The 17,314-nt window shown below is 32.5% G+C and overlaps 2 protein-coding genes across 3 annotated transcripts; both read left to right on the forward strand.

Moving 5' to 3' along the window:
* The first annotated feature begins 578 nt into the window (after positions 1 to 578).
* Positions 579 to 5,881, forward strand: LOC123916795 (probable methyltransferase PMT26). 2 transcript variants are annotated; one of them, XM_045968336.1, is made up of 9 exons: positions 579 to 808; positions 1,385 to 2,402; positions 2,484 to 2,633; positions 3,343 to 3,613; positions 4,009 to 4,119; positions 4,206 to 4,380; positions 4,689 to 4,961; positions 5,057 to 5,251; positions 5,365 to 5,881. In XM_045968336.1, exons 2-9 carry the CDS (start codon positions 1,422 to 1,424, stop codon positions 5,591 to 5,593), a joined length of 2,385 nt encoding a protein of 794 aa, XP_045824292.1. In that variant the 5' UTR covers positions 579 to 808; positions 1,385 to 1,421; the 3' UTR covers positions 5,594 to 5,881. The 2 variants fall into 2 exon arrangements, with proteins under 2 accessions (XP_045824292.1, XP_045824290.1); XM_045968334.1 differs by having other exon boundaries at positions 685 to 808; positions 1,368 to 2,402.
* A 4,688-nt stretch (positions 5,882 to 10,569) lies between these two features.
* Positions 10,570 to 15,302, forward strand: LOC123918071 (gibberellin 20 oxidase 2-like). Its single transcript, XM_045970011.1, has 3 exons — positions 10,570 to 11,138; positions 12,181 to 12,502; positions 14,249 to 15,302. The coding sequence occupies exons 1-3, from the start codon at positions 10,588 to 10,590 to the stop codon at positions 14,510 to 14,512; spliced, it is 1,137 nt and encodes a 378-aa protein (XP_045825967.1). The 5' UTR covers positions 10,570 to 10,587; the 3' UTR covers positions 14,513 to 15,302.
* The last annotated feature ends 2,012 nt before the right edge of the window (positions 15,303 to 17,314 follow it).

A 17,314-nucleotide genomic window follows, 5' to 3' on the forward strand; every position in this document is an offset into this window, starting at 1 on the left:
AAGAAACTCCCTCTCCTCCGGCCCTTCATACGCATATTTTTAATGCTAAATATGTTTTTTTTTACTAATAATGCTAAATATTAAGAAGATTGAAAAATACTAGTGACACCGATGCACTAGTTAAATTGATATAGAAATTTTATCTTAGAATTTGTGTATGAATTAGTATTAAAGACGTAAAAAATTATTTTCCTATCATTAATTTTGTTTTTTTATTTCCTTTTTTGACATTTAACTGGTGCCATGTACACAGTTTAACATGACCCAAGATTATATGTTAGTATATTTAGATATTTTAACATGTAATCAATCGTTAGTTGGTTTAATGGTGATTGACGCTAAACTTAATATGAAGGACCACAGTTTCATTCCCCGCAACTACAATCGGAAGATGATAAAGTTGGTTTAATGGTGATAAAGTTAATGATGAGAGAGAATAACATTTTATATCATAAAAGTTTTGAATGCCCAATTTACAAGATAAACTTTCTATATTTATATCTTTAACTAGTGCCCGGAGCACTGTTCGGCATTTTCCTTTTATTATTTACATTGTTACATTTTTTTTACTTATTTCCGTCGGCAAAATCTAACAAAAATTAATCAAAAATAGTAATACTAGTGACTTTGGCAGAAGCAACTAGCAAGTAGTAGCAACTTAAGTAACTCACACACACTCTCCGCTATATATATATAAATCAGAATCTACACAATTCGAAATCTCACTGTCTCTCCGCGTATTCACACACACAATGCAGAGATAGCATCTTCCTCTTAGATCTGCTTCTTGCTGAACAACTTACCGGAGGTACGTGCTCCATTCTTCATTCCCTCAGATCGCATTCATCCTTTTCTCTTCTCTATTTCAATTCCAGCTTCACCGTTTTCTGCGCCGAATCCAATTCAATCTCATACTTTTCTTTCATTGATTCTCCATGAGCTATTGCTGCAAGATTTATGCCATTGTTCCGTTCTTGTTTCTTGCAATCTAGATCCGAGTTTGATTTTATTATTGATTTCAATTTGTTGAATCAATCCTTTGGAATCCGAATCTTAGTTTCATTTAAGTATATGTGTTTATTGTTAAATCTTGCTGATTAATTAGCGTTTCAATATACTTAGTTGTTTATTTAATATTTCAAGTGTGAAAACGTTCTGATCTATCTTTTTCTTATTGTTGCTTAATTACCTTACTTATTGTATATGATTTATTTACCATATTCTATGTATGTTTAACTGATTTAACGTTGCATTGGTTAATTTTATTTTCTTTCTTTTAATGATTTGTGATTCTGGTTTATAGCAGATTAATTAATAGCGATATTTAATATTTTCCTAATTTGTGTTTCAAGTCTAAAGTTTAGTAGTTATTTGATTTGATCAGGTTTAAATCATAAGTGAGTTGAGATCTATCCGACGCCATGGCTTTAGGGAAATATTCTAGAGTCGATGGTAGAAGATCATCAGCGGGTTACTGTTCAACTGTGACTATTGTTGTGTTTGTTGGTCTATGTTTGATTGGGGTATGGTTGATGACATCATCTTCTGTAGTTCCTGAGCGAAATGGGGAGGTGGCTCAGGAGAGTAAAAATGAGGTGAAAGAACAGAGTGAGGTCAGAGAACAGGTGAGCGAAACTGATAATAGTAATGCTCGGCAGTTTGAGGATAATCCAGGTGATTTGCCTGAGGATGCCACCAAGGGGGACAGCAATGTTAACTCCGAAGACAACTCTAATTTGGTAGAAAAGCAAGAAGAGAAGTCTTCTGAAGAAACAAAGACAGAAGACGAGGGTAAGAAAACCGAAGATGAAAGTACCAATACAGAAAATTCTGAGGTAAACTCAGAAGCTACAGAAAATAACAAAGATAGCGGAGAGACGTCCACAAAGGAATCTGATTCTGATGAGAGTGAAAAGAAAGATGAATCAGATGAAAGTGAAAAGAAATCTAGTAACTCTGATGAAACAACAGATAGTAATATAGAGGAGAAGGTCGAACAAAGTGACAACAAAGAATCTGATGAAACCTCTAGCGAGAAGAATACCGATGATAATGTCAAGGACCAGAGTTCAAATGAAGTATACCCTTCTGGGGCTCAGTCTGAGCTCCTAAAGGAAAGTACAACACAGACTGGATCTTTTCCTACTCAGGCAGCAGAATCAAAAAATGAAAAGGAGTCTCAAGAATCCTCCAAGACCGAGTACAATTGGAAAGTTTGTAATGTTACAGCTGGCCCTGACTTTATCCCATGCCTTGACAACTGGAAAGCAATTAGGAGTCTTCATAGCACTAAACACTATGAACATCGAGAAAGGCACTGTCCTGAAGAACCTCCCACTTGCCTTGTCTCTCTTCCTGAAGGATATAAGCGCTCTATTGAATGGCCTAAAAGCAGAGAGAAGGTTGAAATCAAATCTTGTCAATTTTGTCATTTCATTCTCTGTTTTTCGCTTTACTAAAATTATATGTTATTTCTCCTGCAGATATGGTATTACAATGTTCCACACACTAAGCTTGCTGAAGTTAAGGGCCACCAAAATTGGGTGAAAGTCACGGGTGAGTACCTTACTTTTCCTGGTGGCGGAACCCAATTCAAGCACGGGGCACTTCATTACATTGATTTTATTCAAGAGGTAAAATATGTATTTTGTTTGGATCAGATTTGACTTTTATTTGTTGCTTTTGTACTTGATTTTTTCCAATAATGTCCGTATAACATATGCTCAAATATTTGCTATACATTCAAATTTTCAAGATCAATATATAATCAATGTAATCACTAAATTGTCGCTCCCTTTAAGAAAAAATCATTGCACTGGTATATGACAATTCAACCATGTAGAAAGTAAAATTCTTCATGATATAAGCTTATGGAAGCAGCTCACAGATAGCCGTAGCTGGCATGAGGTTTACTTGTTCAAGTTTTCTCTTTCATGATACCTTGAGCGAATAAATTGTTTGTTGTTATATCAACACAATTATGATTCTTCATGTTCTGAGACAGTTTAGACCGAACTGGTAGAAATGACACATGGGATCAGTACGGCTAATAAACAAATAGTAAATGAGATACAAAAATTGCAGTACAATACAACTATGTTAATGAACTTCAATAAATCTGAAGGTTCTGAAAAGACTTACTGTACCAACTGCCAGTAGAGAAAATTAAGCTAAGTAGGATGATAAAGTTGCCCCCCATTTACGTACACGGGGCAAATCCAATTACGGAGGATAAAAAATCTACATACTTTCATCCTAAACTTTTTTTTAGATTTTTCCAATTTTTTACTTGATGTGGAGGATCAATTGAGCATTTTACCTAATGGAGCTTTGATAATGCAGACTCTACCTGACATTGCTTGGGGAAAACGTACACGTGTTATACTTGATGTTGGATGTGGTGTTGCCAGCTTTGGAGGCTTTCTCTTTGACAGAGATGTACTTGCAATGTCACTTGCACCAAAGGATGAACATGAAGCTCAGGTTCAGTTTGCTCTTGAGAGGGGGATTCCTGCTATATCTGCTGTAATGGGCACAACGAGACTTCCCTTCCCTGGGAGAGTATTTGATGTAGTCCATTGTGCACGATGTAGAGTTCCATGGCACATAGAAGGTATTCAGATTACACAGATTTTATTTCCATGACTAGGTTAACATTATATAGCATTTTGAATGATATTCATGTAGGCATTTCAATTTTAACTTAGTATATAAATTGTAGCGACAGCCAACATATTATACATGTAAATGTCACTGAATTTCGTTATGCAGGCTATTTTGGTTGGGGTGGGGATGTTCGATTATTTGCATTGTTATTACTATCATGATGAAGAGAAAACATGGGACATTTGATGAAATCCACGTGTTTGAATTATACAGTAGAGCCTCTTCTATATATAGGAGTTAATGTAATAATTAAGAGAATCACATATATTTTTGTTAAAATAATTACTAGATTTGATTATCCTATTTACTTATTTTTCAAAAATTATTATTCTACAACTGCAGGTGGTAAACTTCTTTTGGAGCTAAACAGAGTATTGCGGCCTGGTGGGTATTTTGTATGGTCTGCTACTCCTGTTTATCAGAAGCTTTCCGAAGATGTTGAAATATGGAATGGTAAATTGTAACTAGATTCATGTGTTCCTCTTTTGTGCATTTTAATGTAGGTTTTTTAATCTTAACATTTATGAATTTGGTCACAGAAATGAAAGCATTAACAAAAAAAATATGCTGGGAACTTGTGTCGATCAGCAAGGATCAAGTTAATGGAGTTGGTGTAGCCATATACAAGAAGCCACTATCCAATGAATGTTATGAGGGACGATCAAAGAATCAGCCTCCACTGTGCCAAGACTCTGATGATCCCAATGCAGCATGGTATTCCTTCCTTAACTGACATGGTGGTTTTTTAAGCAAAATCAAATTGAGATTTTAGTATTTTACTGAGTTAATGACCGAATTAATCTTTGACTTTAGTCATTGTTCATTGTGAGAAAACTTAAAAACAGAGCTGATAGATGTTTTTTATCACATATATGTATAAAAATGAAACAGGATTTTTTATATGGCTCGAGGAACTTAGATGTTTCTGCTACAAATAAACAATTATTGTGCTTGAGATTTTTCTGCTGACTATAAGACTAGTATTATAATGTTCATGCAGTCTAATCTCTATATTGTGACAGGTATATTAAATTGCAAGCATGCATACACAAAGTGCCAGTTAGTTCAAGCGAACGTGGGTCACAATGGCCAGAAAAGTGGCCAGCCAGACTGACAAATGTACCATATTGGTTGTCAAGTTCCCAAGTTGGAGTTTACGGAAAGCCGGCTCCTGAAGATTTTACTGCTGATTATAAACACTGGAAAAATGTAGTGTCCAATTCGTATCTAAAGGGAATGGGAATTCAGTGGTCAAATGTGCGGAATGTCATGGATATGAACTCTATCTATGGAGGGTGAGCAAAAGTCATTATTTCAAATGTTTTTGTGAATTATATTTACTTGCTAATATGTCCTAAGTTTGACATCATCTGCCAATTGTGGCTTCCAGGTTTGCTGCAGCTTTGAAGGATTTGAATATTTGGGTCATGAATGTAGTTTCAATAGACTCTGCAGATACCCTTCCCATTATTTTTGAACGGGGTCTTTTTGGTATATATCATGATTGGTGTGAATCATTTAGCACCTATCCTAGGACGTATGATCTCCTTCATGCAGATCATCTGTTTTCGAAGGTTAAGAAAAGGTGAAAATAACTATTTCTTCCACATTAATCACCAGTGAACTTTTGGTTGTCTGATTAACTTTAAACTATGCTATTATGGGTTTTCTAATTTCTAATGCTTATCGGTCACACAGATGCAATTTAGCTGCTATAGTAGCTGAGGTTGATCGGATTCTAAGGCCTGAAGGAAACCTTATTGTTCGTGACACTGTTGAGATCATTAACGAGCTTGAGAGCATGGTAAAATCCATGCAGTGGGAGGTTCGCTTGACCTACTCCAAGGATAATGAGGGTTTGTTATGTGTCCAGAAGTCCAAGTGGCGGCCCAAGGAGACGGAGACACTCAAGTATGCTATTGCTTAAGCACGGACGAGATGCCAAAATTCTTGGGTTCTTGGTACTCAAAATTCTTGTGTAACTGTATTTCCACTACTAGTCATGTATCATCTTAGTTAGGAATCTATGTATTTGTCTCTTTCCTTTTGCCATTAATTTTGATATCCTCTATTTATTATACTTAGAGATTGGTATTTTCTGTTGTAATACTAATATATGGTGCCATAGTGAACTGTGAAGGAAATTTGATCGCATTCTTGCAAATGTAGAGGCCATTGATTAATTTATATGCGAAATTGTTGGGAATTTGGAATATCCATTGTTACACTATAAACTATAGTATTTATGCAATTAAGGTATATGGATTGGAAGGTAAAAACGAATTATATGACCTGAATGTCAAATACTACTATACTTGTAGCTTTCTTAGATTTGGTTTTGTAAATGTTAAATTCCAAATGTTTCTGCTCAATGAACAAGCTGGTTGAACAGAATCAAAGAAATTCAAATTTAAAGATGGCAGAAAAAGGTGACAGAACAGTCAAATGGAGAACACCACGATCATGTCCAAGGTTGAAATAAAAAACAAACCTTGCTGGTTGGCTGAGCACAGAAACAATAACATTGATGCAGTAGTTAGAAGTACTTCACTCTCAGCATGGAGCCATTAGCTAATTTTTAAAAGGCAACAAGGACATAATCATTGTTGGATTGAGTCGTGTCCGTTACATCAAATGCCTATTTTAGGACTTCTCTTTCATATTTTTTTATCTATATACAATCACTTCGGAAAAATTCTATTTAGGTTCCACAATATCCTCTAAAACCCCTTAAATTTTTAAAACATGTTGAGGTGTCTTAAAGCATGTTGAGAGACCTAAAGAGAATTTTTTATCACTTCGTTTATATCCCAAAAGGTTCACACATGTCCCTCCAAGTGTTATGGAAGATGATGGCCATAGTAATTCGCCAAATGGGCTCATCATAGGAATCCTTGAAAGCCCTTGCTGAAAAGAAAAAAACTAGATCGTTTTCTCCCATAGCCAATGTAGGTAGAAATAGAATCACTCGGAAAAAAATCAGATGACTAAACTTAAATAGTTAATGAGTTTTACCACTTAAAAAATGAATGGTACAACTTGAGTTCAATATATAGGTTGGACAAATTTTATCAGACTTTAATTACTTCTTGACCAATGTCCAGATCACCAATATTCCATTTCTTTTAAAATTGGAGGGTTAACACTTTGTCAGACGCTGAAAGTTCTAGAGATCTTTCTTTCCTCTTCCAATTGTCTATAAACGTAAAACAAAGAGCAAAGAGATGAGAGTAAGTTTAAGAATAGGATGTAGAACTTGTGCCCCCTAAAGAGGATGAGGTCAAGTAAATGGATCTCGGGGGAAAAATGGAGCAGATTTGATTTGGTACAACCTAACAATGCATCTCATACCAATGATCTATGCCTATAATGCATTGCTATGTTTCATGGATTTTAAAAATATTCCTGGGAATCTTAGAATGGGAATAAAAATTCTCGTGTTTGTTACAATGGAACCACAAATTGTTCCTAGGAAAAAATTACTCCCAGGAAATGATATTTACCCACGTCGCTTGGCTTCCTATTCCCATGTAATAATGGCTGGAAACTTTTATTATGGAGTCAGTTTTTTTTGGAAAAACATTAGGTTACCCCCACTAGACCCACGATATGACTTCCACATGCACATATAATTGTACTCTCCCTTTATCAGTTTCTCAAAATATATATTGCAAATAAAATATATTTATTATTTTTAAAATTTTAATAGAAAAAATTCCAAGGAATTAATTGTGTTATCCAAACACTTTTACGGGAAATTTATTCCATGGAATTTTTTTTTTTTTTAAACCTGGGAAAGTTATTCCTTGGATTAATTTTTTATACCTTGAAACAAACGCCCCCTAGATCTCTGCTCTAGAAAGCTTTCCAGGCAACAACAAAGGTGGTTTGCCCCCGGGTTTCCCTTTCATTACTTCTTTTACGATGAGGGAACCACGTCCGCATCGGTCGAAGTGAAAAGGTAAGGCAGGCCAGGCAATCAGAGACAAGTCAAGTTTATTAAGAAATTGAATAGATAGATTCGTGAGTAGTGTAATCATAAAAGCCCACGGAGCGGTGACTGAGATGCCCAATAGGCGAACCTGACCCAACTTGTTTTCTACATGGGATGCCTTTTTTTTAGAAGATTTCTTTTCTCCCCCCCCCCCCCCATTTTTCCATTTTTGCCCTTGAATACATATTTGGGAACACGTTTTACGATTTTTTTGCGTTGGAAAAAACTTAAGAATGTATTTTCCGAGCTTTTCAGAGTAAATTTTTTTAAGGCAAAAAAAAATTCGGTTTCTAAAAACCGAAGTTTTTTTGCAAGGGCAAAATTGGAAATACTGAGAAGATATAAATTTACCTGATCTTAATTTTACTATTATAATATATATTTATTCTGAGATTTATAATTGATGTTGCTCTTTCATTTATTCGATTAAAATTATTTATGTTTAATTTTGCAACAGTATTCATTATTGATAAATTATTCAAGTAGTTGATAATACTTGTACATTGCTTTTCTCTTATACAGTATATAGCTTCTATCAAGAATATTGTTATTGCATAGAATTTTTTTTCTTTTTATAGCTTCTTGCACAGAATTTTAGTAGACCTTGCCAATGATATGTCCTTATCAAGGTTGGGTGTTCTTGCATAGAACTTTTGTTGGGTACTTAGGTTTCAGGCCTAATTATATACTATTTTTACTCACCTTATCTCTTAGCGGGTAATTTTATCTCACTCCCCACTGATTTAGTAAATTCCTTTTCTACATGATTAGGTTTGATGACCGATTAGTCAAGTAGTTTATGATGGTTCATAACCGAACTTAGTTCAACTTTTCTTTATGACTGATTTTATTCTTACTAAAAACAATGAGAAATGCGTAAAAAAAATCACCCCTCTTTTCTGTTTTCAGAATTTCTAATTATCAATCATGCGTGTCTTCATAATCTATTGGTTCATCTTTCTAATCACCCCTCTTTTCTGTTTTCATAGTACTAGTACTACATTTTATCACCATCCAATCCATTTTATGTTTATCCACCTCATTGTGCATCTCCCTTGTTTGTTCTATACTATAGAATCTTGCGTTTGCATATTCTCCAACTTTTTAAGTTTGGCCAGTGGTGCATCATATAAAGATACATGTGTTGATGTAACTTTGACAATTCACATGATAGGCTTATCCATTGTCCCCATGCTGTTCAAGCTAGACAGACATACACCTCAGCCGCCTCGTGCCTCGTGTCGTGGGGTATTAATTAAACCAAAAATAATTAGACTCATGTTAACGGTAAAAAAAAAAAAATATCATATTTGAACTCTTTCTTCTATGGATTAAAATTCAAATATGTACTGTTTTAAAAAAACATATAAATTTCACTAAAATACTAAAATATCACCGTACACATTTTCTTGCGCTCCCTACAAATTTATTAAAATATTCTTCGTCTGCTACCGAACACCCCAAAAACATCATATATTTATAACGTTCGTTATGTAAGTAGCGAACGACATTTACAAAAATTTCTCATTTTTATAACATTTATTATTTAAGTAGCGAAAGAGCAAAATAGAAAGAAAAAAAAAACTCTTTACATTTTAGATTGGAATTGAATCATTGTTAGTCTTGGCCCAATAATAGCTTTTGCATGGGGTGGAATATACGGGCTTGGTATCTCATGGAAAACACATTAAGTTTGGAAAATTTCTTTTCGCAACTGCCTTATTCTCGTGTGCCCTGTATATTTTCAATTCTACTATTTCATTATTTAAGTAGCAGATATTATAAAACTAAAAAAGATTTTACAAAATTTTGAATATATCGTCTGCTACTTAATTAACGAACCGGTCAGTGAACAAATCTCCTGCATCAATCAAAGGTCTGTCAAGTGACCAATTTTGATTGACTACTTGTGCGGTCATGTCATACGAAAATGACTATATATACTCCCCCTCACCCACTCCCCTCTCGGCCCATCTTTCTCTCTTTTTCTATTTTTTTAGTTTTAGTTAGTTTACATTAATTTGTGGTTTCGTGTGTAAAACAGTCATATAGTCCGTTACATAAGTAACGGATTTAATCCACTACTTAAATAGCAGACAAAAATATTGTACCCATTAATTATTTTGTAAGGCATGCAAAAAAACATATAGGCTGCAAAAGAAATTTTCTTAAGTTTGATATTCATTCTATTTGACTAACAAGCATGCACCCATAATAATATGGTATTCGGGAATCAAGAATGTATTCTAGTTTCACCTTTAGATATGAATAAACTATTGGCATGATTTGTATACAAAATTCCTCTTGACCAAAAAGTAACGGATAATTGAGATGACCAAATATTCGGACCATATATAATGCAATGATTTAAGCATAATTTGTATAAAAATTCCTCTTGACCAAGATATGAAACTAGTAAATTAACAATTAACATATTGACATCGACCGTTTATAAAAAAAGTCAAATTTCTCTAAAAATTTAAATTACTCCATCCCAATACACTCTTAACCTTCAAAGAATGCACTCTTTTTATTTATGGTCTTAATCTCCAATTACAAGGTCACAAATCCTTTCAAAATAATTTACACACACACAATAATACAATAGTGTGAATATTACAACATATCATTTGATGTACATCTAACATAACTTTGAGAGTGCATATATATTCTTATATATAATCCTTTATTTCTCTTGAAGAGACAAGTATAATTATTGACAATGCTACTCACATTTTAAAAATAAATTTATTTATTTTTTTGGTCAATAATAAATATTTTTTTATCTATAGTTTTCAATTATTTTCAGTTATATAATATTTTAAGTAAATTTTAATTAATAAATATTTTTTTCTAAGTTTCTTCCTTCCCTACTATCTATTTATAGAACTTTCCTTCAATACTTTTTTGCATGCAAATGACTCCTAATGAACTCAACCACTTCAACTCTTGTACTATACTCTGAATCAAGAACAGAGGAACCAAAAAAAGAAAACATGGTTTCTATTTTTGATTCAAACTTACTTCAAAAGCAAGTAAACTTGCCAAAAGAGTTCATTTGGCCATCTAAAGACTTAGTTAACACAACCCAAGAAGAGCTTAAAGAACCTCTCATAGACTTAAGTATCATGAAAAGTGGTGATGAAGAAGCTATTGCAAGTGCTGCTGAACTTGTGAGAAAAGCATGTTTGAAACATGGTTTTTTTCAAGTAATTAATCATGGTGTGGATCAAGATCTTATTCATGATGCTTATTGTGAAACTGATTCCATTTTTAAGTTACCTTTAAGCAAGAAGCTAAGTGCTAAGAGGGTGTATGGTGGAGTTTCTGGCTACTCAGGTGCTCATGCAGATAGATACTCATCTAAATTGCCATGGAAAGAGACATTTTCTTTTGTTTACAATCATCAAAACAGTTCCAACACACAGATTGTTGATTACTTTGAATCTGTCTTAGGAGAAGACTTTCAAGATGCAGGGTAAGGTCAACATTTTTTGAATTAATTGATTTCAATATATGATCCACTATTGTCACATTATTTTGTTACAATTGACCTACTATATGTCCTTAAGCAAAATTTCTTATTTAAAAAAGATTTGTATCTAATTGATTAATAAGACTCAAATGATAATATACGTCCCAAGCAGACAAGTCGTTGGTGAATTGAAAGAACATTGAAAGAGTACTAATCCAGAGTTAGAATCTTAGACACTAACGTAACTTTCTAAGATTTATTTATCCACAAAAAGTTGGTAACATATGGACAAAGATCCCCAATTGTGTTTTCCACCCTAGAGAGAGCAATGATGATCTGGATCCGAATTTTATGCCGTCACTAATTGCATGCGGTCATTGATTCTTGACTGTCTGATCTTGATCAAACAGTTCATAATAAAGGGATATTATGATTTTATAAATTATGAAGTTTCAGTCAGAAAATTGTAGACATCGGACAGTCAAAAAATCATGATGCACGGCTGCATGCAGTCACTGACTACACCAAATTCGTGATGATTTTTACCCTCAAAACTTTATTTCTCAATTTTTTTGAATTTTCCAATAATCAATTCAAGGGCCACAATTCTTATGCATGGTCATGTCAAGGAGAGAATCTATTCTTGTAACATATACATTGAATTTGTGGGTGAGAAATGATTAGGTCTAAATTAATCATTATAAAACACTCTTTTCGAGAGTAAAACTATTAAATTTGACATTTTTTTATATTGGTTTTAATCAAACAATCATCGATATATTGACTACGTGTGAAGGTGAGAAATTGTGAAGCAAGAAAATCCTATCAAAATCTCACTTTTACCCTCTTGTGGTCTAGTCATCTAGCCCACACAACAAGTACTTGGACAAGGACAACTAACTATATTGGCTGATATATGCCGCAATTATTGAAAGTCAAATGCCCTATATGATTAACTTGGGTAGCAACTATAGAGTACACTAGTGTCCAAGTCCAACAATGTTTTTTACATGTTTTATAACTTTATATCTTTATGATGTGATAGATGGGTGTATCAAAAGTACTGTGAAGCAATGAAGGAATTATCCCTAACAATTATGGAACTCTTGGCTATTAGTTTGGGGATAGATCGTTCTCATTATAGAAGATTTTTTGAGGATGGTGACTCAATAATGAGGTGCAACTACTATCCACCATGCAATAGTTCTAGTGTCACCCTTGGTACTGGCCCTCATTCTGACCCAACATCATTAACCATTCTTCATCAAGATCAAGTTGGAGGTTTAGAAGTTTTTGCAGATAATAAATGGATGGCTGTTCGCCCTAGACATGAAGCCTTAGTCATAAACATTGGTGACACTTTTATGGTACGTAAATTCGTTTTATCTTTTACTCCCTCTTGTTTTTTTTTTTTGGGTACATTTACTCCCTCTTGTTTTTAATATAGGAGAAAATTTATTTTTTAACGTATGTGACATATATTATAGGTCAGATACATATATTATTTATTCAATATATGTAAAGTGTAATTTTTCTATATTAAAAATAGAAGATAGTATCCACAATTAAAATAATCTTGGATATGTTTGTTATTCATTTGATCCAATAATTTAATTTATTAATTAATGATAAAAATATTTGTTTATTTTTGTGTACCATAAAATTGAATTTGTCGACTACACTTTTCTTTTTAACATTTTGTTGTCATGTTTTGCATACTACTCTTACGTAACTTGAGGTCGCATCATATTGTTGGCCTACAAGACAAATTAGTTAAGAGTTTGGACTGTCTTTGAAAAAGTTAATAAAATCATAAAGATTGATATTAAGGAGAATTCTTTTTTATGGGGATCTGAATTTCTCTAGTCTTTTTTTCATGTTGTTTATTTTGCTCTAAGCTTCATTTTTTTTTCTCTCTTCTGCACTATTTATTTTTTCTTTGTTAATCAATAATTGTTGGATTATAAAAATAAAAAAAAAAATCAGAAAAGATGGTTGGATACAAAGTGTATGAGAGGATTCAATTTTTTATTTACGGTCCCATGAGAACATGTTGGAAAATACACCAAGTAAAATAAATTCAAAATTATATAAAAAAAAAATCAAAATTTAAATTAGTTAAAAATAATTACATATTGATAAATATAAATAAATAATTACATATGAAAAAATAATAGTTAATTCTTGAATACTATACTCAACTAAATTTTAGAGTAGTAAATTTGTCACCTAAAAATAATTTAAAATGAATTTATAAAATAGTGTTTGAAGTACAACCGACAAAGATTTGGTCTAGTAAATGGCCAAATTCTCACAAAGTAGTTGATCAAAGTTTGAATTTTGACTGGGAGAGGCAGGGACGGACTTGGGCAGGGGCTTGGACCCCTCCCTCCCTCTTGTTCGTTGTCTTACAATACTAATAATATATGTATAGTCATATTGAATAAAAGGATTATACTCCCTCCTTTTTTAGTCATATTTAAGGTCAGTAGCAATGATTAAGGAAATAAAAATGGAATACATAATTTTTAAAATTATAATATCAATTTTTTGAAGGGGGTTTTTTTGTCAGATTTTACTTAATTATCTTGTTACTGAATTCAGACTTTACTTATTTAACATTTAATATTATATTTTTCGACCCCCTGTCTCATCAATTTCTGAATCCGTCCTTGGGGAGAGGTATTTATATTGAAGTTCCTTTGAACAAATACCTTTAGTGAATAAAATTAGCTTTACTTAGAATAATATGTGATTTCTCACTCTATAAGAAAAATATAATTAAAATCAAAATCATTTATAAAATATCACTTTATTATATTAAATTCTAAAAAATATTCACAAATATTGAAAGAAAGCATTTGGTTGATGTTGGGTCATGACTCATGATGAACTTAAAAATCATCACATCTGACTAGTAACAACCATCGAGTGAAATTGGACAACCATATAAGTGTCTTCGCATTTGTATGTTGTTCAACATTCATTTTTTCATCTAGCATCCGACTCTTACGCACACTTGATGTATCAAATATAGACATAATTACTTTATTTTATTTTTTGACAAAAATGGACATAATTATTGGAGCTGAATATATTGGGTATGTTTTCAGGCATTATCAAATGGGAGATACAAGAGTTGCCTTCACAGAGCATTAGTGAACAAATACATAGAAAGAAGGTCATTGGTTTTCTTTGTGTGTCCTAGAAAAGACAAGGTGGTGAGACCACCTCAAAATTTGCTAGCAAAAAATGAAGCAAGAGAGTACCCTGATTTCACTTGGTCAAGTTTGTTTGAATTCACACAGAAACACTACAGGGCTGATGTTGCTACCCTCCAAAGCTTCTTTCAGTGGCATTCCTCTTCCAACTTTTAGAAATTACTTCATGATTCATGGGTGTGTTTTCTACTATCTCTGATCCTTTTTATAAGAGACTTCTGAGTTAACTAAAATTAATGTATCTGATTTATAATATAATTTAAATACATCAATTTTTATTGACTCATATATCTCTTAAAAGAATCGGAGAGAGTAGTTGTTAATGTTGCCTTTACTATTTGACTTCAGTTTAAGTATTTTTTTCACTGGCTATAGCTATAATTATCCTGTGTATATTTCATAGCTAGTGCCTAGTGTTATGTATCCCTGTACGGTTTTTGTGCACATAGCTTGCACCTGCAAATCATAGGCTCTGTTTGGTAACACAAATAAGCTAGTTTATAGCTTATTATATGAGCTTATAAGCTTGTTTCAAAAAATTAGAGGTGTTTGGTAACAAGCTTTTTGTACTAGCTTATAGCTTTTTTTTAGATGCTATTTCAAGTAGCATTTGAGCTTATAGCTTATAGCTTTTTACACTTTATTCCATTTTTACCCTTTAATTTAATAACTACCTACTCTAAAAAATAAACTACCCACTATCAATTATGTAATTTTATATTTAATAACCACTTTAAAAGCTAATTTTACCAAATACTTTAATTTCAATAAGCTAGCTTTTCAGCTATCAGCTAGCTTTTCAGCTATCAGCTAGCTTATCAGCTATCAGCTAGCTTATAGCTTATTTTTACCAAACGGACCCTATATATACTTGTGGAAAAATACAATTGGTTGATCATAACTCACAAGGTACTATTTACGTACACGCTTATACATTAGAGAAAAAGTAGAAACTAAAATACATCTCCAAATCCAACTCCTATTGAATTGAGAATTTGAGGATTTTAATTTTTGAGTTTTGAAGGAGATTGAGGAGAACATATATAACCTAGAGATTGATGTTATTTAGAGGTGTATTTGAGTAGAAATTTATTTGGATTTAAGGAAGAAGATGAACATATGGAGATGATGATGATGATGATGATGAAGATATGAATATGTTGATGAATTTCTGAGTTTTACTATTTTTTTTTAATAAAAAATTGAAAGAAAAAAAAAGACCTATATATATGTGGGCATCACAAAAGATAAATGACTAAATAATTTTAGTGTAATTTTGCCTAAATTTATCTATTAGGTAATAATTTTGTCCTTCATATTTCTACTATTTTTTCACAAATAAAATTATTTAGAGTTATTAAATCATTAATTAGAATAGGTAAATGTGAAAATATACTAACGTACTAATAACTTAATAAGTTATGGAAAGAAAAGAAAAGGGAATCCAAGCATATGGCTACGCCCCTTTATAGTAGAATGATAAAATTTCGGGTCATGCTATAGTAATAGTATTAATTCTAAGTTTGTTCATTTAATATATGAAAAGTTTAAAAGTTAAATCAAATATACGAATTTTAATAAAACATTATTTTATTTAGATTCTTAATATGTGTCATGTTAGCTTCATTTTCTAAGACAAATACTAAATAGTGCTCTCAGAACACTAGTTAATGATTTAAATTTATAAAGTTTTTCGTGGATATGATGTAATCAACACAACAAAAATCTAATTTTGGTGATTTCAATCCACATTTTTTCTTTTATTTCTCTTTTTGGCTCCTTAATTAGTGCCCATTTTCTAAAATTTAAACTCTAAAAGATTGGTCTATTAGTAAAATAAGAGATATTAAATTTGAGAAGCTCCATGTGCCCATCGTTACCTTTGAAATATATGTGAGATGGTCGGAATATAGATTGAATGTAAGGAAGTGTGTTAAGAAGTTTCATATCGAATGTGAAATTTTATAGTAAATAAAGATAATTTTCACCTTATAAATTAATTTTATAGAATTGAGTTAGGTCTAACTTTTAATTATAAGACACTCTTTAAATGTTATAATATATTTCCCACCTATAAAAAAGGGAATTGTTTAAATCACAAGGCCAAGAAACAACCATGGGCTCTACCATTTTAAATCCCTTTTATATGGAGCTATCAGCTACTCCGAAGCCAGTTTGAGTGAGGTTAATCAAATCAACTTTTTTTCTTATTCAAGTTAATCAAATCAATTTGAATCCTAAGGGAGGGGGCCATAGATTTGGATCACCTCATGTGTAACAGGAGTGCTGTTTTTTATTTTTACGTGTGAGAAGAAAGAAATCGAAAACAAAAAAATCAAGAAATGATGAGAGAAAAGACACATAAAAGAAGACACGCGGGAGAAATAATACGAGGACTTCTTCTTTTGGCGCACGTTCGCCTCGGAAATTTCAAAAATACCTCTCTCGCTAGCTAAGTAGCGAATTCAGGGACACAAAATCTGACAAAAAGATTCAATTTGCATCATAGGATGGGAACTGAGTTATCTTGAAGTTGGGGAATGGTGATACCTAGTCCAGCTTTTGTTGTTATCTTTGCAGTAGTAAATACAAGGTACGTGGGGCTGAGTAATTTGTGTGGTCTATGGAGGCCTGTCGTTGTTGCCCATGTGTTTGCGGTGTGCATGCCTTGCGGGACACATTCAAGTTAATTGCGAAAGTTTGATTAAGTTTTGAATGGATACAAACACAATAATTTGATCATACTATTTTGCACACTACTAATTGAACGTCCTTGTGCTTTCAACAAGCTCCGTCATCACAAAGATCAATCGATATAAAATGTTTAAATTCAGTTTTAATCATTCTATATTTTTTGTGAAATTCTTTTCAAATAAGTGCTTTGACATCTTCGTAGTATATGTTTGGTTGAGCGTTTCCGCTTTCCAAACGTGAATTTCAACTTCTAAAAGCAGGTTT

Source organism: Trifolium pratense, linkage group LG3, assembly GCF_020283565.1.
Source record: "Trifolium pratense cultivar HEN17-A07 linkage group LG3, ARS_RC_1.1, whole genome shotgun sequence".
NCBI lineage: Eukaryota > Viridiplantae > Streptophyta > Magnoliopsida > Fabales > Fabaceae > Trifolium > Trifolium pratense.